General features: G+C 30.9%; 1 protein-coding gene across 2 annotated transcripts in view; it reads right to left on the bottom strand.

Moving 5' to 3' along the window:
• The window catches only part of LOC145326426 (glutamate receptor ionotropic, NMDA 2B-like), a 295,851-nt gene that overhangs the window by 140,112 nt on the left and 129,526 nt on the right, over positions 1–26,213 (bottom strand). For both annotated transcript variants that reach the window (XM_080169776.1, XM_080169777.1), the window contains exons 11-14: positions 10,157–10,202; positions 3,727–3,775; positions 1,652–1,695; positions 831–891 (exon numbers count right to left, since the gene is read on the bottom strand). In XM_080169776.1, the coding sequence (XP_080025902.1) occupies positions 831–891; positions 1,652–1,695; positions 3,727–3,775; positions 10,157–10,202 (200 nt within the window). The remainder of the gene's footprint in view (positions 1–830; positions 892–1,651; positions 1,696–3,726; positions 3,776–10,156; positions 10,203–26,213) is intronic.

Genomic DNA, 26,213 nt, shown 5'->3' with positions numbered 1-26,213 from the left:
ATCAAGGCCTTTCCTGGGAGCACCATGAAGCCATAGTTTTGATGTAATGAATTTTTGACCTCCATAAGGGGGGGGGGGGCCTCAAAATTTCAAAGTGCTTTTACCGTCGCAATTTTTGCATTACAGAAAAAATATTTTGCATTGGTCATTGTTTTTTCATAAATTAACCATATTTTGGTTGGGGACCAAAATTTTAACATAAATCTGGGACAGGCTGATGTAGAGTTGAAACTCGTATGCAATTTTGACAATTTTGAAAATTACTTGCTACACCTTCATATATTATAATCAGGGCTGCCCCCATTTTTTTGGATTAATTTCAGGTTTATATCGGCACACTAGAATTGAAATTTTGTAAAAATCCTTAAAATTGGTTTGGTACAAAAGCCTTAAAAAAGCACTAAAAACAGGTCTTTTTGCAGATTTTAAAAACTTTGCAGTGCTTGTACCGTCGCAATTTTTGCATTACAGAAGAAATATTTTGCATGGGTCATTTTTTGCATAAATCAACCATATTTTGGCTGGGGGCAAAAATTTTAACAAAGTTTTCAAATCCGGGACAGGCTAAATTGTATACATATGCTTTGACATAATTATTGTCTTTTTGTGCATTGCTACTTATGGATGTTGTCCTTCTTGTTTGAACTTACATCCTAAAAAATCAAAAATAACACTTCCATCCTAATATTATATTAGATTGACATACAATTAAAAATAAAAAATAATTTGTAATTCATTGAAAAGGTCAAATTATTTGCCTTCTTTTTTTCTATGGTAGGAGTAATGGTCCCATTAATTACTAAGGAAGAAAAATTAGGAATCTTACTAACCTGAACGAATTTTGATAGTCTGGTATTTTTTCCCGAAAGGTTTGCACAAACTCATCATGACCTATAAATTTATAAGTATAATAAAACGTAGGAAAATCTTTCATACTCTAGCTGTTTTAGACCGAGCTGTAAATACGTTCGAATCAGGGGAGTTTTCAATGGGGAGAGTTTTTTTTTTACATTTTAAGACTGAATTATAAGGAGGCTTTGTCCCAATTTAGGTTCTTACACAAAAGTCTTTCTACCTCTTGATTTTTTTAATTACCCTTTACCTAATTTTTTTCTAAATTTTTTGATGAAATAATTCTTTTCCAATAATAAAAACAATCATAGTGTGTTAATATTTTTTTCGATGCATTTTTAATAGAAAAAAAAAATAAAATAAGAAAGTTTTTGAATATATATTTCACTCAAAAGCAGAAAAAGTTTCTTTACGTAACTATCTTCTTTTTATCAAAGTAGTTTGTCTGAGAGTTTCATGTGTTATCAATAATTTCTAAAATGACTAGTTTTATACTCTTTACCGAGAAGTTTAGCCAATTCCTTTGTAGCTATCAAATTTCCAAATATACATTAAAAGTTAAGTTTGTTTTTTAATACTTATGAGTTGACAACAGAAAAAGAAAATATTTGCAAAAATTAAATGTAAGTACGTTCATATTAAAAATCCAAAGCGCTGCTTTAAACAATTTTCCACTTTGTCTGTTTTGTTAATGTTTTTATTTATGGATTGTCTCTTCCTTGTTTTAAAATTATCACCTTCCCAACTGCCCTACATATTAAAAGAAGCTGGTCTTTGAAATTGGAATTAAAATTTTTACCTGCAATTTCCGATGTTACAATTCCAAATTGATGCCAGTTGTATCTATAAATAAATAAGTAAGATGTTATCAGGCTCGGCAGCCCCAACTAAACCTCAATTTTAAACCCGTTTGGATGGTTTAAATAAAAATATTTAAAAAATTGTGATTGTCATATTTGGAAATCCCCCCCCCCCTACTCCCCCCTCTCATTACAAATTATTGACAAGACACAAAATTGTAAAGACCTACAGAGTCTTTTTAGAATACAATTTGCAAGTTAAAAAAATAGAAACAAACGAAAAGGCAGATAAAAAAAGAGTAATAAATCAAAAATTTCTTAATACATTGCTTAAAATTATTTCAGAACAGAGTATAAATCTAATCTTCACATTTATTTAATATATTTAGTACATCATGTATGCTCTAAAATAGGAAATATTATTCTTATCGTAGAGAAAATAAATTATTTATTACTGTGCTGGGAGGGAGGGGACAATGACTCTCTCTTCTATCTAACAACCAATGTATATTCTAGGAAAGGAAGAAATTTAATTTCTCTGTCTTGTAGAAAGAATGCCTTGGTCCAAAACAGGCGCAACTCATTACCATAACAGTTAGGACTTCTAAGACAAAGGTCGTGAAATCAAGGGGTTGGTTGTCTATTGTGAGACGCGGAGTATGTTTCATGGTTCATGGAGAGGTATAGAACTCGCAGCAACACCAAGCCCCCTAGAGGTCATCCTCAATCTCACTGTACTTTTGTTATTTGTTTTTAAAAATGTCTAGCCTAAATTCTAGAGTACAATTAATTAGATATGATTAAGGACTATCTTAAACTTTGTACATTCTGTTCTGTATACTATTTGTTTTAAACACAAAGATTTCAGAACACATATAAAGAGATGGAGTAGATATGCATTCTGTATTGGTAAGCAAAATATAAGCAATGTTTTTTTTTGGATTATAAGATAATTTCGCCTCCAGTATGACATTTTAAGATGTTTTTAAGAAAACCTTTCCTATATTTCTCCTAATACCCTAGAGTATGATCTATAATAAGATATGACGGGACCAAACCAAAGTTACAAAGAAAAATAACATCATTTTTCATAATAAAAGAAAAAAGAAAATGCTCCTATCACAACCCCCCCCCCCACACTTTCCCCCACTCTTAGTTATATTTGGCTAAAGCGAGCAAAATATAAAAATTATAAGAACATTTCAAAACTTAAATAATGAAGATAATATCTATGAACATAGTTTCTTGTTGGATTAGATTTTATACAATATATTAATTCTTGTTTAAGCTGTATATATGTATTTTGTCTAATAAATGTTACAATATACATTCTATTCAAAAGGATCCTCGTTTCAAGTTAGATATACAAGGGAAGCCCTAGTCCTTGTCTATTAAATAAACTTTTGTGTATAAAATCTACAACACATAAGATCTGACTTGACAAAGGAACACATATATAAGAAAACTGTTAGATGTATTTTTTCATGAAGGTTCAAAATTAATCAATATGGAAATTACCAAATATGAATGTATGATATAGAGAGATCATACATTTTTATATAAGAAAATTTACACTTTTATTATCATAGCTACTCTTTTTTAGTATCTGTCGGACAATTTGGTAAGACAAAGCGAAATTTTTTACAAGCATCTAAAATGTTATGTATGTTTATATATCCACAATCAAGGAGAATTTTTATTATAGTGTAAATTGAGGTATAGGTCACTTTCCTTAACATACAATAAGTTTGCCTCATTAAATAGATTTAATTTCTTTGAATCATAAGCTTTTTGTGATCTTTGTAAATATTTTGAGATATTTAATTGCTGCTCTACTCATGGTAAGTTATGACTCCAGTTTATAAATACTTAATGACATGAAACAAAGTAAAATCACCATTCAAAAGGAAGCCTCAATAATAATGACCATAACGGACAAACTATTGATAAATCAAATAAATACTAATTTATTTCATATTGAAGAAGTAAAACATTAATCATAAAATATCACTATGTTATACTGTGAAATGATAAAAATAACTTCTTACTGAAGATATTCTATTTGTTTGTCTACCTTACTAGAATTGATAGCATAGCTGATACTTGATGTTCTAGTGTTGGCGCTGAAATAAAAAAAAGATATTAAAACATTTTATGTACCGTAGCACTATCTATAATTGCACTTCTTAGATTCACCACATTACAACAACCTACCCTAACTTATGATCGTATTAAGTATCTTTGAAATGAAATATATTGTGCACATGTAAGCTTGTTCATTCAATTACTTTTTAAGATTACTAGTGGCTACACCCTTAGGGGCCGTTCATTTTTGTCTAATGGCGATTTCTCTTGGAAGTGTTGTGAAAAATAGTTGTAAACCTTCCCAGGACCTATTAGAAGCTACACTATAAAGAAGAACAATATCGGTTCATCCTTCGGTATAGGCAGACAGACACAAGCACAGACGGAGATCCTTTTACTTTATTGTGAGGACATTTTTAGTTAACTTATTTTGTAAATAATTGGCCTTAATAAATAATCTGAATTAATAGTACACAGTGCGTTCGAAGGTGCTTTGATCTTTGTGTCAGAACCTAAATTGGGACATAGTGCATTTCATTACCCTAGGTTAGGTAACTTCATTTCACTTTTCAATAAAATCTAATATGCAGCCGTTTTTGAGAAAATTAGATTTGAAAATTTCAAGTTCAATTTTCATCCACTAGGAGTTACCACATGATCATGAAAAGAAAAGCAAAGATTATTAATTTAAAATTTTGAACAAGTTTGCTTTTATAAAGTTCTTCATAAAACCACTATGGAAGTGAGTTGATTCATGGCCATTTGATTTGCTAAGGTCACGGAAATTCAGGCTTAAATAAATCATAGAGAGGTTTTATGACAGACTTTATAAAAGCAAAGTTGTTCAAAATTGTAAATAACTAATCTTTGATTTTCTTGTCAAGATTTTGCGGTAACTCCTTTTAGATTTTATTGAAAAGTGAAATGAAGTTACCTAACCTAGGGTAATGAAATGCACTATGTCCAAATTTAGGTTCTGACACAAAAGTCAAAGCACCTTCATACGTACTGTGAGTAGTCTTTGTTGGTACCAATAAACACTTTGCATATTTAATTTACAGATTTAAATGCTTTTTCGATACAAATGTAAAAAATGTTTCGGCAAGTAACCCAATAGAGCATAGGGGTTAACTAATTGTATGTTCCACCTCGTGAATCATGTGTAAACCTTAAATGGGGACTGTGAATATCAGCATTAACGTCTCAAATATAAACACAGCCAAATCACTCCAAAAAAACAAAAAGCAATTTGCTAGAAGACAAAAAAGGTCCCCAACAATGGTTCCAGTTAGTTATCTGGATTATATTTCTATACATATACGTATACTAAATTGGCAAAATCCCTCAACTCAAGGAATATACTACTGTTCCCCAACAATTTTTTAAAAAGTAAGTTTTGGTAAGGTTACATAAGAATTAGGTAATTTCACAGAGGCAAATACCTCCCCACTTCTTTTTGAAAAAAAAATTTAAGTGAATGAGGAGAGTGGGGGATAGTTTTTAGTAAAATTAATAGTATTAGAGGTTTACCCTAGGTAAGATTAGATAGGGCATCGTAGGTTTAATCCTTGCAAGGTTTAGGCAAATATTTTGCGTTTTTCTTCTATGCTTCTATAAAATTATGATTGGATCTACTCAAAATTGACATAGTGTAGTAGGGGTGTAGGAAGTAACCCACGTCCCTTTCTATTAATTTTTCTCATCCATTACAAAGATACCCCAACTATTTCCAATTTATTACAGAAAAGAGAAAAAAACGAATTACTGTATTTAGCTCACCATATCCCGATTAACAAATATTTTATCATTTCTGGACAAAGCAGAGATTAACACTGAGTGTGCACTCTTGTAGCTCTAATTGCGAACACGTAACTTTTTTTGAACAAAAATAGGATAACACTAAAATTACTTAAAGACGGATGAACAGAAAGATACCAACACTTGTAGAACAAGTACCCGCGACCGTGGCTCAACACGTAGCGTATCCGCTCGTCGTCGGGAAGGTGATAGGTTCGAATCTCGGTCCGACACAGCGTCATAACTAAAGACGTTAAAATGGTTCCTACTGCTGCTATGTCAGGTGCGCGACATAAATAGTTAGAGTAGGGGGAATGCCTTGGCCTAAAACAGGCGCAACCCACTACCATGCACAGTTAGGACTTCTCAGACAAAGGTCGTGCAATCAGAGGGTTGGTTATCTGATGGGCAAATGGATGCTTTACACATAGGGCTTAGGGCTGACAACCCTATCCCATATCCATAAAAAAGTCACATTGTTACAGAAACATTGACAAATTGTCAGCGGCCTATGCTCCCCCTGTGGAGTGATAAGTGCTTGTTACTGTTACTTACTTGACAAAAAATGCCTTCACTAATCTAATCAAGGATTACAACATCCATAAAATCGAAGCACTGTAACGGTAGGACAAACGGACATTAACACTTATATGTATAGTGTACTGAATAATCAGAATATAAATGTATAAGAGTCGAAGCAAAATTCTGAGTAAATTTGTTGAAAAACTGCTTGATACAGGATAATGTTTATGGACATACTTACATTTTTAGTACTTGATTATAGAGTTGCTTCGCTTTCAACATTATACTTTGTTGTCCCAGGAATCAACATACCAAAAATAAGATCAATAGAATGATTAGATCACATAAAAATTTGATGTTAAAAAGTAAAAAAATGGACGTATTGACATTCTTGTAATGATTATAGAATTGCTTTGCTTTCTAAATCGTACCTAACTACTAAAGGAATCACCATGCAAAGTTTGAAATTAATAAGACAATTCTAACATGCCTAAATTAACGAAAGAAGCTATCCGTCTGTGACGGACGGAAGTACGGACCGACCTTATTTATAGAAAAGCTTCGCTTTTAAAAATTTTACATTTAATTTAATTTATTTAACATAAAAATATTGAATTTCTCTTTTGGTTACACATTTAGTTTTACATACATACAAAGATTAAATTTTTAATTCTTACGTAAAAGCAATTTAATACCCCCTCCTAAATGGTTGGGGGTGCCTACGGCACCCCCAGGGTAAGGGTAAATTTTAAATGGGGGGGGGGGAAGTAATCGCCCCATTACCCCCCCCTTGGACGTCTATGTCCGGTGGACAGGAACCGGTTCTCATCAATACGAAAAAACTATGTCTAGCATCGTATTATAAGCCGCTTTCTACGAATATAGAAATGTACATACAATCATAAGATTAAAACCATTTTTTAGCCCGTGCCTTCGGCACCTCGGGGCTAAAAAAAAAAGTTTTAATCTAATAATTGTACATTCTATATCCGCGGAAAGCGGTTTATAGTACGATGAAAAAAAAATAACTTGCTTGATAATTCCTGTAACATTTAGATAGGATTTAAAAAGCTTAGCAACTCTATAATCGTTACCAAAAAGCTTTAACTAAGATACTTCAATTTTTAACTAACGTACAATTTATTAATTTACTTTGCAATTGTTTTTATAGACACTGTAAGTCATGTAAGACCTGACTACCTAAAATGTTCAAATACCGATCAAAACTCATGAAAGGAAAAATATGATTTAATTGAAATAATTTGAGAGAGGTTCTAAAATAATCTAAATTGTTTTCTAAAAGTTTTAAAATTTACTAATACATGTTTTAATACATACATAATGAGCAAAATAATGTTCCATCGTTCAGGCAAATGCGAAGCTTTTGTGATTTTTTAGTGCCATACCGCATGACCCACCTAATTTTTATCTGGTTTTCTAAGAAAACAGAAAAATGCAGTTCATTTTGGTTCCCGTGTAAACTAAGCTAATTTACGACTTAAATGTGTTTGTTTTATAAAAACGCTTGGTTTGAATTTCTCTCGAGAGCACCTACATCAATTTAATACAAACTTGAGGAGTTTAAACAAACACCAAAAAAAAATAGCAAAATTAAACGGCTGCTATTGAAGATCGACGACGGATTTTTTATGAAGATTCTTTACACCAATGAGCATCCAGTATATAATTTACTTGGCCCGTCAGTCTCTTAGTAAGGCTCTGACGCTTACTTTATACTTTAAATTTAGCTAACGGTTGAGCCCCTAACATCCAGGTTTCTGTATTCAAAGGGACAGAAAGAGGCTAGAAACATAGCTTATAAACATCCCAAGACTTAATTCTCAAATTAAAGTTGCCTAATACCAACACGGGACCTATGAGATCTTAGGCTTCAGACAAAAACCCTGACTACTTTATATTATAGAATAATTTCGATATCATCCTTTTTACAATTTAAGTGCGTATTTTCTCCAGCTAGTTGCTTCCTTTTGTAATTTTCGCCAATTCATATAATTTGCAGTCAAATTAATGTCGGTTTATGATTTGCGAACTTAAACTGTGAGATTTTTCATGTTTTATTGAAAAAACGCTCTAAACTTTGTAGAATAAACTATTAAAATTTAAAATAAATATTTTTGGGATAAAGGGCTTATATATTATGATACTAAAAATTTTGCATAAACCACTTCAAGCAAGTATAGTTCAAAAAACTTTAGTAAACGAAAATTGACTTTTACTGTTTTTCTTTATAATATGTTATAAAGGTTAAAAAATAATATATAGTTCATTTTTTGTTTTTTCCCTTTCAAAAATTTAAAGCCATATTTTACTTTCTTTATTTTATTATTAAGCCATATTACCTCATCAATTACCTAATAGGGGCGGGTATGCTGTCCTTGACACTTAAACGCCATTGTCTAACAAACCAGGATAACCGAGGGGAGCCTAATGTCTCCTTTCTGTCCAAGCACCCGGAGTATTAGGTTAAGTAACACCCACCAGACAACTAACACTTTAATTGCACGACCTTTGTCTGAGAAGTCAAAACTGTAGATGGTAATGTTTAGGGCCAAGTCATTCCCCACAACTCTAACTATAAATGTCGCACAACTGACATAGTAGCAGTATGAACCATCTTTAACGTCTTTAGTTATGACACGGTGTTAAGCCGAGATTCCAACCTATCACCTCACTGACGACGAGCGGTTGCGTGTTGAAAAGGGTGTCCCATAGAATAGTAGTTAACGCACTACGCTCTTGTTGGGAAAATCAGAGTTCAAGACCCCTCATAGACAGATATTGCACTTGTTTGAAGAATTCTGTTGCAATTTGTCAGAATATAATCACGCAACCTTCCCTGAGATGCCCTTAGGTTGTAAGGAGGGAGATTTGCAGGAAGTTAGGATCCTATTTACCTATCAAGTAACTTTAATCGTTCTTTCCCTCGTCCATGCTCCTTCATTCATATGAGAGTGCCATTAATTAGGGTGGCTTAATATGGAGTACCTGCCAAAACTCTAGGCCAGAGTAATGTAATAAATGAATTGCTTCCACGAGAATTGCGGGTCAGCTTGTAATGTAACATACACTCAGCTGGGAGCGAAGCTTATCAATCTATGATTGGCCAAAGGATACTCACCTCCAATCTCCGTGTGCATCTGAAGCCTAACTTCAGAGAATCATGGCTACATACAACAAACAACGTGTTGAACCACGGTCTCGGGTTTATTAAGCCACCTTTGTTAAGTTCTTGATTCCTCTCTCAAGTTGAGAGATCTTAAGTGACAGACAGATATAAAATACATTGTATGAAGTTCTATCTTTTTCAATAAATATTTTTAGTCACATAATTTTTAACTAGTTTTCTATTTCAAGTTGTTTATTGACATGAATAATTGTATGAAGTTAGTTAGTTCCATTATTTTACAATTGTTTTCATGGCGAAGAAAAGTTCCACCCTTCTATGACTGGTCTGTTTTTTTTTATGTAAAGAAGTGAAATGAAGGTCTAACATTTTGGATACAGTTAAATTAATAAAAGTCAGTAAAAAAGAAATTCATGAAAAGTTATTTGTAAGTTAAAAGTTTGTAAAGCAATGCAATGGTTTCTTTATGCCTGAATATATTAAAAATATATTTTGGTAGACGTTGTCAATAAATCAAAGTGTATAGGTTGTAAAATAATTTTCAGGAGGGTTTTTGTATTTTCTTTAGAGACAAGATAGGAAAATGAGATTGAAAACTTTTAAAATCCAATTTAATTTTTGTTTGAATTTCAAATTAATTCTAACTTAAGTTAACATTTAATCCAGTTATTTATGGGAATTCACCATGCAAGGAATTATTCATTTTATGTAGATAAAGATAAAAAACGGCATGATAAAGTTATGAGAATAGTGTAGTTCCTAAGACATTTAAACGGCCAACCGACCAAACATGCAGTCAAAAATTCAAAACAGAGTCGATCTGCAAAGCCAAGTAAAAAGGATAATTCTAAGCAGTAAAATATGGTGTAAAAAATTAAAGACTGCAGCGTTACATATAGACTTCCATCGGAAGGGAGGTTAGGCTTCAAGAACAAAATTATGAATTAAGTTTTACCTAATTGAAGTTGTCCAATAGACTTTTGCCGGTCTTGAAAGGTTCTCTAAAAAAAGTTAGATTAATTAAACTAAGATAAAATTTTTATAGTATTTTACTTCTGTTTTACTAACTGCTTTATAATTTGACTGGATGGTTCGCCCCTGGGAATTGCAAAGGTCAGAAAATTAGCAAAATACCAAACTCTAATAACCTAAAATAATTATCCTATAAATTCATAAAGACAACAACAATAACGTTTTCCCTTCATAATTTGAACTTATTTCCTCTTTGCAAGCATGAAATCAATTATTCTTGTATTTTACACAATTTGTTTTAAAATGTGAATCCCATACATTAAAAGTCAGACTGTCAAATTTAAAAACTGCTAAGATATGCACTTTGAACAGTCAAAACATTCATATCAACTTTAATTTAATTTTTTTTCTTCTGCAATATACATTTTAAAGCAAATGATTCAAAGAAATAAAATATAAATCCAAGTAAGCCCTGATGTAAATTGAAAAAAAATGTATAATTATTTTCTTTAAATAATTTACAGTGGATTATTCGTTCGCGATTACATCTTGCAACGTTAAACTCAAGTAGAAACCATCAAATAATTTTTCATAAGAAATTAGATTTAATTATGAACACTTTGACATCTACAGAGCATTTGATTTAAAAAAAGTAATGTGTGATTTTTTGAATTATTTGAATATTCAACTTAGAATTGAAAGACATCAAGGACCACAGTTATGGAATCTTAACGACAAAGATTTTTTTATCCAATCTTGACAAGAGAGGTATTTTTGGAAAGAGGAATATATATAGAAAACGCCTAGGAAAATTAGAAAATCCGCAGAAATCATATTTGCAAGTTATTTGCAAAAATCTGCAATGCTAATTTGCAAAATTAATTTCATGCCTTAAATGACTTATTTAGAAATTTTTTTTTATGAAATGTGTTCATTTATAAGTTTAGAACATAATTAGGGCAAAAAAAATTTCTTTAGTGTTACTTTTTTCACCTTATATATGAAAAAAGCAGTTTCTCACATTTTATGATATAAAAAAGGTATAGGAACAAAAAATATGATTTTTCTTGATGTAAACACAATAATTGGCATAAAATCTATCATCCTAAATGTAAAAATCAGATATAGAATCCTTTTTAGAGCTAATATAGTGCAAAAAGTAACCAAGACATTTTTGCAAAGTATGAAAATCTGAAGAAAATAGTTCTTTTTGCTTTTGATATACATATCAGATAAATGTATATAAAATTAGTGATTAAAAACTATAAAACATCTTATAAGTTTTTTCAACATTGTCATTGATTAAATTGCACTTTTAGGTTTAAGAATTACCGAAGTAGTGCATAAAAACTCTTTTTATGATGTAATTAATCAAAATAAATGCAAAAAAAACCAACTACAAAATGGTCTAGTGTATTATAAAAAACGCCTAATTGTTGATTTGAATTTATTTTGTTTAATAACTTAATAAAAAGAGTTTTTATGTGCTACTTTGGTAGTAAGTAAACCTTAAAGTGCATTTTAATCAATGATAGGGTTGAAAAAGTTATAACTTGTTTTATAGTTTTTGATCACTAATTTTGTATACATTTATCTGATATGTATATCAAAATCAAAAAGAACTATTTTCTTCAGATTTTCATACTTTGCAAAAATGTCTAGGTTACTTTTTGCACTATTTTTGCTCTAAAAAGGATTCTATATCTGATTTTTACATATAGGATGATAGATTTTATGCCAATCATTGTGTTTACATCAAGAAAAAACATATTTTTTGTTCCTATACCTTTTTTTATCATAAAATGTGAGAAACTGCTTTTTTCATATATAAGGTGAAAAAAGTAACACTAAAGAAATTTTTTTTGCCCTAAGTATGTTCTAAACTTATAGATAAACACATTTCATAAAAAGATTTCTTTTTAAATAAGTCATTTAAGGCATGAAATTAATTTTGCAAATTAACATTGCAGATTTTTGCAAATAACTTGCAAATATGATTTCTGCGGATTTTCTAATTTTCATAGGCGTTTTCTATATATATTCCTCTTTCCAAAAATACCTCACTTGTCAAGATTGGATAAAAAAATCTTTGTCGTCGAGATTCCATAACTGTGGACGGTAAAGTAAAGAAGTAGTTTACTTAATACTACAATTGAAAGTGAGGCTTCCCCCCTTCCCTCAAGAACCCCTAGAGAGTTCTAGGAAGTAACCGCTAAGTAATTATATTTCAAATAATATTTCCGTTAAATTTGTCTACGAAAGAAATTTTATAATAAATATTTTTTAATCAGGAATCTTAAGGGATATGTGCAGTCTGCGACACAGATAGAGATACTTTTACTTTATTTTAAGGATAACATAAATATTAAAGAAAAAATAAGAAAATAATTTTTTTTCTCCTTAAAAGGGGGGGGGCGAAAGTGACACTTTTTGAAACCAAAACTAAAAGTCAAAGGAACTCAACTAAAAAAAGTGTTACAGGTCTGACATTTTGCATGGCAGTTGCTTTATAGGGGTACAATATGGAACTGTGAAGAAACGGCGGCGCAACCGCCGAAAACCGCCGAGAAAAGGCAACAAAAATTACGGCGGGAAACGGCGGTTTTCGGCGGTTGCGCCGCCGTTTCTTCACAGTTCCATATTGTACCCCTATAAAGCAACTGCCATGCAAAATCTCAGACCTGTAACCCTTTTTTTAGTTCAGTTCCTTTGTTGACTCTTAGTTTTGGTTTCAAAAAGTGTCACTTTCGCCCCCCCCCTTTAATGTTAAAAGAAAATATATTTTTTGCTAAATACTTCTGGCTTCTCTCTTAACCTAATCTCATCTTACAATGTAGGGAACAAGTATTATGATTATTATTTGGCTAGTTGACGATAATTTAAAAATACAATGATTTAACGAATATTATGTTAATTTCAATTGTACAACTTGAAGAAACATTTGTCTTAATTTTATTAGTCTACATGTGATAAGTTGACTGTATATCTGGAATTCACCACCTTCACCTGACAGTGGCATTTTTAAGAACTATTTTTCTCATAAGATTACTTATCCATTTTCCTGACCCCACTACAGAATTACTCTCTTTAGTAACATTTTACATGGAAAAGGTTTTCACTTCTTACAAAATTACATAAAAAAACAATTTGCTAAATGAGTTGAATGTGTGTATGTTCAGAGAAAAGTAATATCTATAAAAAATTTTGACAAAGAGCATATTGTTGTACGCATAATTCCGGAAAGTTGTGAGCAAGCTTTTAGTCAAATGTGCTTATTAGGTCAAATTGTTCTTAATTATGCGTTTAATTATACTATGAATTAGGATATAATTAAAGACAGTTTGACCTAATAAGAGCATTTAACTGCAAGCTTTCATCCAAATTTACGAAATTATGTGAAAAAAATATTCATAATTTTAAAAATTTTTATAAAGTTGTTCACGCCCTTTTAAAATATAATTTTCTCTCTTTTTGGTAGCGAAGCTACTCTATAATTAGTAGCGAAGTTACTCTATAATTTGAAATGTCCGTTTATAGATACCAAAATTAAATTTCCTGTCATTTTAAGAAAACAACCAAGGCGGTCAGACTGACTTTTAGCAAGTTTTTTATATGTTTTACATATTTCCCCATATCTTTGGTGTTTTTGGTCCAATTTTAAAACTTTTTTTGGATAACAGTATCAAAATAATTTTTCCGATTGTTATGTCATTATACAAAATATGTGTTTATTTTCTCCATTAAATCTATTCTTGATTTTAATAAATACACTTTAAATCTACTTGTATTTATTCTTGTCCATGATTTTTGTGCTTCGCTACTTATGGATGTTGTCATCCTTGTTTTCTCTAAAATTAAATATTTGAGGTTTGGCGTAAAAAACTTTTTATAATTAGTATGTCGGCTTAAGTATTATTAAGTATTTTCCCAAAGGTTGTGTTTATTCGTCGTCTTTTTCTTCATTTTTGTTTGCTGAATCCATATATACCATTTCTGGTTTCTTTACTAACTCCAGATGCTAATACAAAAAAAGTAACTAGAAAATAAAAGTTAAAATAAATAGAGATGACAAGTTGACAACAGCCATATTTTTTTAACATGATGAATAGAAGAATAGTTCAGAAACTTGCAGGTGTATTTTTTTTTTTTTTAAGATCTCGTTATTACGTTATGCTAGACACTAAAGATCATACTAAAAAGATATATTTTCCTATAAATTTCCATTTAAAAAAATCTTGCAGAGTTCATGTAGAGCTGTTGCTGGAATCGATTATTTCCAAAACAAGTAAGATCGTTATAACTTCAATAAGAAGGCATTGGTTAAAGAAAAGACGAGTAAAACAACTCATTACTTTATTGAGTAACTAGCGGCTTCGCCCCTACCCTCTAGGGGCTTTGCTCCAAGCACAGCGGCTCTGATAGGAAATTGACACCAAATTCTTACGTGCTGTACTAAATCAATCTAATTACTTGGACGAATTTAAGGTTTTTGTTAATTCGTACAACCCCCTTAAGTTATTCATTACAATAAAATACAATTTTAAAATTTATTTACTGTGTTACTTTGCATAAAAATGACGTTTTTACTGATAATTTGGTTGATTTTTACTCAAAGCATATTGAATAAAGTGTAAATAATGATTTTTATAAAATGCCTTTGTCTGTCTGTCCCTCTCCTTGTCTGTCCATCTGTCTAACTCCCTCTCTTTCGGATTTCAATGATTCGTCTAGCTTAGCCTAATTGTAATTAGTTAATGCATATGTATGAGAGCTCCAACCTGTCTCAATCACTTATATTTACTAATAAAAATTTGTACAGCACAAAATATTGCAAGATTTTTTGTCTGGTCTGGAAATTAGGGGGGGGGGGGTAATGCAACCATCTCGTAATCAATGATTAAATGGCACTTAAAACTCGAATTTCGATCTGAAATTTTGCATGAGTAATTCTTGGTAGGTCTATTTTCCCCAAATTGAATAAAAAGTTGGAAAAGTAACGACAAACAGCTGGTGGCTGAGCCGAAAAAACCGTTTTTTTCCTATTTTCAGGGCAAATTTATCATTAATTACGTAGAATCAACTTTTTATAACATATTTTTGGTTTAATTCATGGTAAATGATAGCAATAACCATTTTAAAATTTCTAGTACCAGCTGCTAAAAAGCTAGAAACGGCTGGAAGCAGTGAAGGGTATTATGTGTAGATAGGGCTTGTGAAGTATCTTTGGGTAGGTTTTTAGGGGTACTAAGCTCAAAAATACCAATAAGAATTGTGACCGACCATCCATATGGCAGCTGGTCAGGAGTATAATGTGTATATAGGGCTTGTGACATGTCTTAGGGTAGGTTTTTGGGGGTGCTGAGCTCAAAAATACCAACAAGAATTGTGACGGACCATCCATATGGCAGCTAGGAAACAGCTGAAAACGGCTGGCAGCGGTAAGGAGTATAATGTATAAATAGGGATTGTGATGTGTCTTTGGGTAGGTTTTTAGTGGAGCTGAGCTAAAAAATACCAACAAGAATTGTGACTGACTATCCATATGGCAGCTGGGAAACGGCTGTAAACAGCTGGCAGCAGTCAGAAGTATTATTTGTAGATAGGGCTTATGACGTGTATTTGAGTAGGTTTTTATTGGTGCTGAGCTAAAAAATACCCAGCTGACATAGAGACAAAGGCTCACAATTTTTGGACAATTAACTTTCCTATTGAATATTTTCAACAATATAGGGTTAAAATGTTAATTGAAAAAGTTTAATTCTATAAAAATATTTGATGTTCACATATCCTTAATTTTCCACAAAATATGGCCACGGCTGAGCTGCAGCTGTTTACCAGCTGCCATATGGATGTTTGGTCACAATTGTTGTTGGTATGTTTGAGCTCAGCACCCCTAAAAATCTATCCAAAGATATGTAACAAGCCCTAACTACAAATAATACACTAAACCGCCACCAGCAGTTTACAGCCGTTTCCCAGCTGCCATATGGATGGTCAATCACAATTATTGGTATTTTTGAGCTCAGCACCCCTAAAAACCTACTTAAAGTCACGTCACAAGCCCTATTTACAAATAATACTCCTGACTGCCGCCAGCCGTTTAAAGCCATTTCCCAGCTGCCATATGGATAGTCAGAGACAATTCCTGTTGATATTTTTGAGCTCAGCACCCCTAAAAACCTACCCAAAGACACGTCACAAGCCCTATCTACACATTATACTCCTGAACGCAGCCAGCCGTTTTCAGCCATTTTCCAGCTGCCATATGGATGGTCAGTCACAATTCAATTTTGTTAGTCGTTACTTTTCCAACGTTTTGATCAATTTAGGGAAAATAGACCTACCAAGGAATACTCATGCAAAATTTCAGTGCCATTTAATCTTTAATTACGAGATGGTTGCAATACCCCCCTAAAAATAGATAGCATATAATTATCTTAATCAGTTGCTTTCTTATGTAAACCCTCCTTTATTTTAGGGGGTGTAAATTTATTGCCTTTACACCCCCATTGGAATTTATAGAGGGGTGTATCAGAGGTTGTAGACTCTTGTCAAGAGGGTGGACATGGGTGGACACCTAAGGAGGTGTAAACAACCCCATACACCAACCTTTTGCACGCCTTTGATCTTAACTATACTTTTAGAGTACATAAAGTTGTAAATTCTGTAATTAGTCTACAAAAATTATCTTCCTAAATTGAGATATAATTTTTGGGGTTAAATGCGGTGGACTAAACATTAAAATTTTATGGAAAAAAATATCTTTGGAACATTCATGTCTTGAAATAGTCTGCCCTGTGTACTCAATTCGTAATTATCATTATAAGTGCGTCAACTTTGCTTCTAAAGATAGCCTTAGTTTAAGCATTAATTTCTCCAACAAATGATAAAAAAAGAATTTTTTTTTGATAAAATGATAAAAGTATATGTAATAAAAGATAAACTGCAAAAATAATCTGAAAATTCTGTTAAATATAACTAAAATTATAGCATTTTGTATGCCTTATAAAATGCGTATTTCTTATGAAAATTGTAACGAAATTGTACTGTAAGTAAAAACTTCCCGCTTTTAAGTAAACAGAGTCCCTGTGCAAGAGGTTTGATCAACCTATTTTTGTGTTATTTAAATTTAAAAAGAAAAATTGGGGGTTGGGGGTGTTCCACCACCCAAGAAAATAGCTTAAAACCATAACAGGACCAGTAGGTATATTCCCCGAACACAGTTATGGAATCTTAACGACAAAGATTTTTTTATCCAATCTTGACAAGAGAGGTATTTTTGGAAAGAGGAATATATATAGAAAACGCCTAGGAAAATTAGAAAATCCGCAGAAATCATATTTGCAAGTTATTTGCAAAAATCTGCAATGCTAATTTGCAAAATTAATTTCATGCCTTAAATGACTTATTTAGAAATTTTTTTTTATGAAATGTGTTCATTTATAAGTTTAGAACATAATTAGGGCAAAAAAAATTTCTTTAGTGTTACTTTTTTCACCTTATATATGAAAAAAGCAGTTTCTCACATTTTATGATATAAAAAAGGTATAGGAACAAAAAATATGATTTTTCTTGATGTAAACACAATAATTGGCATAAAATCTATCATCCTAAATGTAAAAATCAGATATAGAATCCTTTTTAGAGCTAATATAGTGCAAAAAGTAACCAAGACATTTTTGCAAAGTATGAAAATCTGAAGAAAATAGTTCTTTTTGCTTTTGATATACATATCAGATAAATGTATATAAAATTAGTGATTAAAAACTATAAAACATCTTATAAGTTTTTTCAACATTGTCATTGATTAAATTGCACTTTTAGGTTTAAGAATTACCGAAGTAGTGCATAAAAACTCTTTTTATGATGTAATTAATCAAAATAAATGCAAAAAAACCAACTACAAAATGGTCTAGTGTATTATAAAAAACGCCTAATTGTTGATTTGAATTTATTTTGTTTAATAACTTAATAAAAAGAGTTTTTATGTGCTACTTTGGTAGTAAGTAAACCTTAAAGTGCATTTTAATCAATGATAGGGTTGAAAAAGTTATAACTTGTTTTATAGTTTTTGATCACTAATTTTGTATACATTTATCTGATATGTATATCAAAATCAAAAAGAACTATTTTCTTCAGATTTTCATACTTTGCAAAAATGTCTAGGTTACTTTTTGCACTATTTTTGCTCTAAAAAGGATTCTATATCTGATTTTTACATATAGGATGATAGATTTTATGCCAATCATTGTGTTTACATCAAGAAAAAACATATTTTTTGTTCCTATACCTTTTTTTATCATAAAATGTGAGAAACTGCTTTTTTCATATATAAGGTGAAAAAAGTAACACTAAAGAAATTTTTTTTGCCCTAAGTATGTTCTAAACTTATAGATAAACACATTTCATAAAAAGATTTCTTTTTAAATAAGTCATTTAAGGCATGAAATTAATTTTGCAAATTAACATTGCAGATTTTTGCAAATAACTTGCAAATATGATTTCTGCGGATTTTCTAATTTTCATAGGCGTTTTCTATATATATTCCTCTTTCCAAAAATACCTCACTTGTCAAGATTGGATAAAAAAATCTTTGTCGTCGAGATTCCATAACTGTGGACGGTAAAGTAAAGAAGTAGTTTACTTAATACTACAATTGAAAGTGAGGCTTCCCCCCTTCCCTCAAGAACCCCTAGAGAGTTCTAGGAAGTAACCGCTAAGTAATTATATTTCAAATAATATTTCCGTTAAATTTGTCTACGAAAGAAATTTTATAATAAATATTTTTTAATCAGGAATCTTAAGGGATATGTGCAGTCTGCGACACAGATAGAGATACTTTTACTTTATTTTAAGGATAACATAAATATTAAAGAAAAAATAAGAAAATAATTTTTTTTCTCCTTAAAATTTAATGTTAAAAGAAAATATATTTTTTGCTAAATACTTCTGGCTTCTCTCTTAACCTAATCTCATCTTACAATGTAGGGAACAAGTATTATGATTATTATTTGGCTAGTTGACGATAATTTAAAAATACAATGATTTAACGAATATTATGTTAATTTCAATTGTACAACTTGAAGAAACATTTGTCTTAATTTTATTAGTCTACATGTGATAAGTTGACTGTATATCTGGAATTCACCACCTTCACCTGACAGTGGCATTTTTAAGAACTATTTTTCTCATAAGATTACTTATCCATTTTCCTGACCCCACTACAGAATTACTCTCTTTAGTAACATTTTACATGGAAAAGGTTTTCACTTCTTACAAAATTACATAAAAAAACAATTTGCTAAATGAGTTGAATGTGTGTATGTTCAGAGAAAAGTAATATCTATAAAAAATTTTGACAAAGAGCATATTGTTGTACGCATAATTCCGGAAAGTTGTGAGCAAGCTTTTAGTCAAATGTGCTTATTAGGTCAAATTGTTCTTAATTATGCGTTTAATTATACTATGAATTAGGATATAATTAAAGACAGTTTGACCTAATAAGAGCATTTAACTGCAAGCTTTCATCCAAATTTACGAAATTATGTGAAAAAAATATTCATAATTTTAAAAATTTTTATAAAGTTGTTCACGCCCTTTTAAAATATAATTTTCTCTCTTTTTGGTAGCGAAGCTACTCTATAATTAGTAGCGAAGTTACTCTATAATTTGAAATGTCCGTTTATAGATACCAAAATTAAATTTCCTGTCATTTTAAGAAAACAACCAAGGCGGTCAGACTGACTTTTAGCAAGTTTTTTATATGTTTTACATATTTCCCCATATCTTTGGTGTTTTTGGTCCAATTTTAAAACTTTTTTTGGATAACAGTATCAAAATAATTTTTCCGATTGTTATGTCATTATACAAAATATGTGTTTATTTTCTCCATTAAATCTATTCTTGATTTTAATAAATACACTTTAAATCTACTTGTATTTATTCTTGTCCATGATTTTTGTGCTTCGCTACTTATGGATGTTGTCATCCTTGTTTTCTCTAAAATTAAATATTTGAGGTTTGGCGTAAAAAACTTTTTATAATTAGTATGTCGGCTTAAGTATTATTAAGTATTTTCCCAAAGGTTGTGTTTATTCGTCGTCTTTTTCTTCATTTTTGTTTGCTGAATCCATATATACCATTTCTGGTTTCTTTACTAACTCCAGATGCTAATACAAAAAAAGTAACTAGAAAATAAAAGTTAAAATAAATAGAGATGACAAGTTGACAACAGCCATATTTTTTTAACATGATGAATAGAAGAATAGTTCAGAAACTTGCAGGTGTATTTTTTTTTTTTTTAAGATCTCGTTATTACGTTATGCTAGACACTAAAGATCATACTAAAAAGATATATTTTCCTATAAATTTCCATTTAAAAAAATCTTGCAGAGTTCATGTAGAGCTGTTGCTGGAATCGATTATTTCCAAAACAAGTAAGATCGTTATAACTTCAATAAGAAGGCATTGGTTAAAGAAAAGACGAGTAAAACAACTCATTACTTTATTGAGTAACTAGCGGCTTCGCCCCTACCCTCTAGGGGCTTTGCTCCAAGCACAGCGGCTCTGATAGGAAATTGACACCAAATTCTTACGTGCTGTACTAAATCAATCTAATTACTTGGACGAATTTAAGGTTTTTGTTAATTCGTACAACCCCCTTAAGTTATTCATTACAATAAAATACAATTTTAAAATTTATTTACTGTGTTACTTTGCATAAAAATGACGTTTTTACTGATAATTTGGTTGATTTTTACTCAAAGCATATTGAATAAAGTGTAAATAATGATTTTTATAAAATGCCTTTGTCTGTCTGTCCCTCTCCTTGTCTGTCCATCTGTCTAACTCCCTCTCTTTCGGATTTCAATGATTCGTCTAGCTTAGCCTAATTGTAATTAGTTAATGCATATGTATGAGAGCTCCAACCTGTCTCAATCACTTATATTTACTAATAAAAATTTGTACAGCACAAAATATTGCAAGATTTTTTGTCTGGTCTGGAAATTAGGGGGGGGGGGGTAATGCAACCATCTCGTAATCAATGATTAAATGGCACTTAAAACTCGAATTTCGATCTGAAATTTTGCATGAGTAATTCTTGGTAGGTCTATTTTCCCCAAATTGAATAAAAAGTTGGAAAAGTAACGACAAACAGCTGGTGGCTGAGCCGAAAAAACCGTTTTTTTCCTATTTTCAGGGCAAATTTATCATTAATTACGTAGAATCAACTTTTTATAACATATTTTTGGTTTAATTCATGGTAAATGATAGCAATAACCATTTTAAAATTTCTAGTACCAGCTGCTAAAAAGCTAGAAACGGCTGGAAGCAGTGAAGGGTATTATGTGTAGATAGGGCTTGTGAAGTATCTTTGGGTAGGTTTTTAGGGGTACTAAGCTCAAAAATACCAATAAGAATTGTGACCGACCATCCATATGGCAGCTGGTCAGGAGTATAATGTGTATATAGGGCTTGTGACATGTCTTAGGGTAGGTTTTTGGGGGTGCTGAGCTCAAAAATACCAACAAGAATTGTGACGGACCATCCATATGGCAGCTAGGAAACAGCTGAAAACGGCTGGCAGCGGTAAGGAGTATAATGTATAAATAGGGATTGTGATGTGTCTTTGGGTAGGTTTTTAGTGGAGCTGAGCTAAAAAATACCAACAAGAATTGTGACTGACTATCCATATGGCAGCTGGGAAACGGCTGTAAACAGCTGGCAGCAGTCAGAAGTATTATTTGTAGATAGGGCTTATGACGTGTATTTGAGTAGGTTTTTATTGGTGCTGAGCTAAAAAATACCCAGCTGACATAGAGACAAAGGCTCACAATTTTTGGACAATTAACTTTCCTATTGAATATTTTCAACAATATAGGGTTAAAATGTTAATTGAAAAAGTTTAATTCTATAAAAATATTTGATGTTCACATATCCTTAATTTTCCACAAAATATGGCCACGGCTGAGCTGCAGCTGTTTACCAGCTGCCATATGGATGTTTGGTCACAATTGTTGTTGGTATGTTTGAGCTCAGCACCCCTAAAAATCTATCCAAAGATATGTAACAAGCCCTAACTACAAATAATACACTAAACCGCCACCAGCAGTTTACAGCCGTTTCCCAGCTGCCATATGGATGGTCAATCACAATTATTGGTATTTTTGAGCTCAGCACCCCTAAAAACCTACTTAAAGTCACGTCACAAGCCCTATTTACAAATAATACTCCTGACTGCCGCCAGCCGTTTAAAGCCATTTCCCAGCTGCCATATGGATAGTCAGAGACAATTCCTGTTGATATTTTTGAGCTCAGCACCCCTAAAAACCTACCCAAAGACACGTCACAAGCCCTATCTACACATTATACTCCTGAACGCAGCCAGCCGTTTTCAGCCATTTTCCAGCTGCCATATGGATGGTCAGTCACAATTCAATTTTGTTAGTCGTTACTTTTCCAACGTTTTGATCAATTTAGGGAAAATAGACCTACCAAGGAATACTCATGCAAAATTTCAGTGCCATTTAATCTTTAATTACGAGATGGTTGCAATACCCCCCTAAAAATAGATAGCATATAATTATCTTAATCAGTTGCTTTCTTATGTAAACCCTCCTTTATTTTAGGGGGTGTAAATTTATTGCCTTTACACCCCCATTGGAATTTATAGAGGGGTGTATCAGAGGTTGTAGACTCTTGTCAAGAGGGTGGACATGGGTGGACACCTAAGGAGGTGTAAACAACCCCATACACCAACCTTTTGCACGCCTTTGATCTTAACTATACTTTTAGAGTACATAAAGTTGTAAATTCTGTAATTAGTCTACAAAAATTATCTTCCTAAATTGAGATATAATTTTTGGGGTTAAATGCGGTGGACTAAACATTAAAATTTTATGGAAAAAAATATCTTTGGAACATTCATGTCTTGAAATAGTCTGCCCTGTGTACTCAATTCGTAATTATCATTATAAGTGCGTCAACTTTGCTTCTAAAGATAGCCTTAGTTTAAGCATTAATTTCTCCAACAAATGATAAAAAAAGAATTTTTTTTTGATAAAATGATAAAAGTATATGTAATAAAAGATAAACTGCAAAAATAATCTGAAAATTCTGTTAAATATAACTAAAATTATAGCATTTTGTATGCCTTATAAAATGCGTATTTCTTATGAAAATTGTAACGAAATTGTACTGTAAGTAAAAACTTCCCGCTTTTAAGTAAACAGAGTCCCTGTGCAAGAGGTTTGATCAACCTATTTTTGTGTTATTTAAATTTAAAAAGAAAAATTGGGGGTTGGGGGTGTTCCACCACCCAAGAAAATAGCTTAAAACCATAACAGGACCAGTAGGTATATTCCCCGAACACAGTTATGGAATCTTAACGACAAAGATTTTTTTATCCAATCTTGACAAGAGAGGTATTTTTGGAAAGAGGAATATATATAGAAAACGCCTAGGAAAATTAGAAAATCCGCAGAAATCATATTTGCAAGTTATTTGCAAAAATCTGCAATGCTAATTTGCAAAATTAATTTCATGCCTTAAATGACTTATTTAGAAATTTTTTTTTATGAAATGTGTTCATTTATAAGTTTAGAACATAATTAGGGCAAAAAAAATTTCTTTAGTGTTACTTTTTTCACCTTATATATGAAAAAAGCAGTTTCTCACATTTTATGATATAAAAAAGGTATAGGAACAAAAAATATGATTTTTCTTGATGTAAACACAATAATTGGCATAAAATCTATCATCCTAAATGTAAAAATCAGATATAGAATCCTTTTTAGAGCTAATATAGTGCAAAAAGTAACCAAGACATTTTTGCAAAGTATGAAAATCTGAAGAAAATAGTTCTTTTTGCTTTTGATATACATATCAGATAAATGTATATAAAATTAGTGATTAAAAACTATAAAACATCTTATAAGTTTTTTCAACATTGTCATTGATTAAATTGCACTTTTAGGTTTAAGAATTACCGAAGTAGTGCATAAAAACTCTTTTTATGATGTAATTAATCAAAATAAATGCAAAAAAACCAACTACAAAATGGTCTAGTGTATTATAAAAAACGCCTAATTGTTGATTTGAATTTATTTTGTTTAATAACTTAATAAAAAGAGTTTTTATGTGCTACTTTGGTAGTAAGTAAACCTTAAAGTGCATTTTAATCAATGATAGGGTTGAAAAAGTTATAACTTGTTTTATAGTTTTTGATCACTAATTTTGTATACATTTATCTGATATGTATATCAAAATCAAAAAGAACTATTTTCTTCAGATTTTCATACTTTGCAAAAATGTCTAGGTTACTTTTTGCACTATTTTTGCTCTAAAAAGGATTCTATATCTGATTTTTACATATAGGATGATAGATTTTATGCCAATCATTGTGTTTACATCAAGAAAAAACATATTTTTTGTTCCTATACCTTTTTTTATCATAAAATGTGAGAAACTGCTTTTTTCATATATAAGGTGAAAAAAGTAACACTAAAGAAATTTTTTTTGCCCTAAGTATGTTCTAAACTTATAGATAAACACATTTCATAAAAAGATTTCTTTTTAAATAAGTCATTTAAGGCATGAAATTAATTTTGCAAATTAACATTGCAGATTTTTGCAAATAACTTGCAAATATGATTTCTGCGGATTTTCTAATTTTCATAGGCGTTTTCTATATATATTCCTCTTTCCAAAAATACCTCACTTGTCAAGATTGGATAAAAAAATCTTTGTCGTCGAGATTCCATAACTGTGCGAAGAGTAGAGCCCAATGGGTTCACTGGTTACTGAGATCTTAAGCTTCAGACAGACAGACAGACGGACAGACAGACAGACAGACTGACAGACGGAAGACAGAGAGACAGACATCGTACTACTTTGTATTATAGATGGTTATTTTAAATTATTTGTTGATTTTCTTTTGTGTCCTTAGTTTTGTTGTTGTTGATGAAATAATCGATTCCAATTAACATTACTAGACCTAAATTTTTTCTTCATATTGGAACAAATCTATTTGAAGCAAAGAAGCACTAAAGAAAGCAAGCAAGCACAAAAAAGATAAGTAAATAGAAAGATACTGTTACCCAGACATATGTCTACTTGAAATAAATCCAATATATCTTTGACGATGGAAATTTGAAACCCACGGGTCAATATTTCTCAGATATTCCCCCTATCTACGAACGGTCCAAAGTCGTTGATAATAATTAGGGAAAGGGTTGAAAATGGACATGAAACAGAAATATTAAAATCTTTTCTAAATTTTTACGATCCTGAAAGTTAATATTTACTGATATTTTCCAATAAATTTTTTCGTTCCGTCAAAATTTGGAAAAATAGCCAATATAGCTGTCTAGAAAGAACACGAAACCTCTACACCTAATATTTTCTCAGTGTTTTTTTTTACTTTTTATACAAATTTTTTTTAAAAATTAAATATTGATGAGTTTTTTATTTTTATAGAATGAATTATAAAAAAAATAATATTGGTTGATTGGTTTTTGCGATATCAGAACTCAGAACCATATCAGTTTTACTTTTAAACAATTCAATAAATATGAAAACTTTAAAAATTAAATATTGATGAGTTTTTTTTATTTTTTTAGAATGAATTATAAAAAAATAATATTGGTTGATTGGTTTTTGCGATATCAGAACCATATCAGTTTTACTTGTAAACAATTCAATAAATATGAAAACTTAGATATAAAATTTGTATAATAGATAAGACTTTTAAATAATTTATTCTCCACTTTCTTTATTCCAAAAATCTCGATTTTTCTTTCATTGTCATATCCTAGTATTTATTATGTGTATTTGTATTGTCGTGTGAGTATGTGAGAGGGTTGTAAAGTACACCTTAGGAGATAAGACAATGGATGATAATCTTGTTATCCTTGTTTAGATTACATTTAATAGATGCCTATTGATTATAGGACATGTCAAAACATAAATACAAGGATATTTTAATTGGTTGGTTAAATTATTAACTTTTTATCTAACATTGGCTCAAATAAAAGTAAAAT

Source organism: Acartia tonsa, chromosome 8 (genome assembly GCF_053477335.1).
Source record: "Acartia tonsa isolate MP-2025a chromosome 8, ASM5347733v1, whole genome shotgun sequence".
Classification (NCBI taxonomy): Eukaryota; Metazoa; Arthropoda; class Copepoda; order Calanoida; family Acartiidae; genus Acartia; species Acartia tonsa.
The sequence above is the reverse complement of the archived record's forward strand: the minus strand, read 5'-3'. Positions and strand labels throughout refer to the sequence as shown.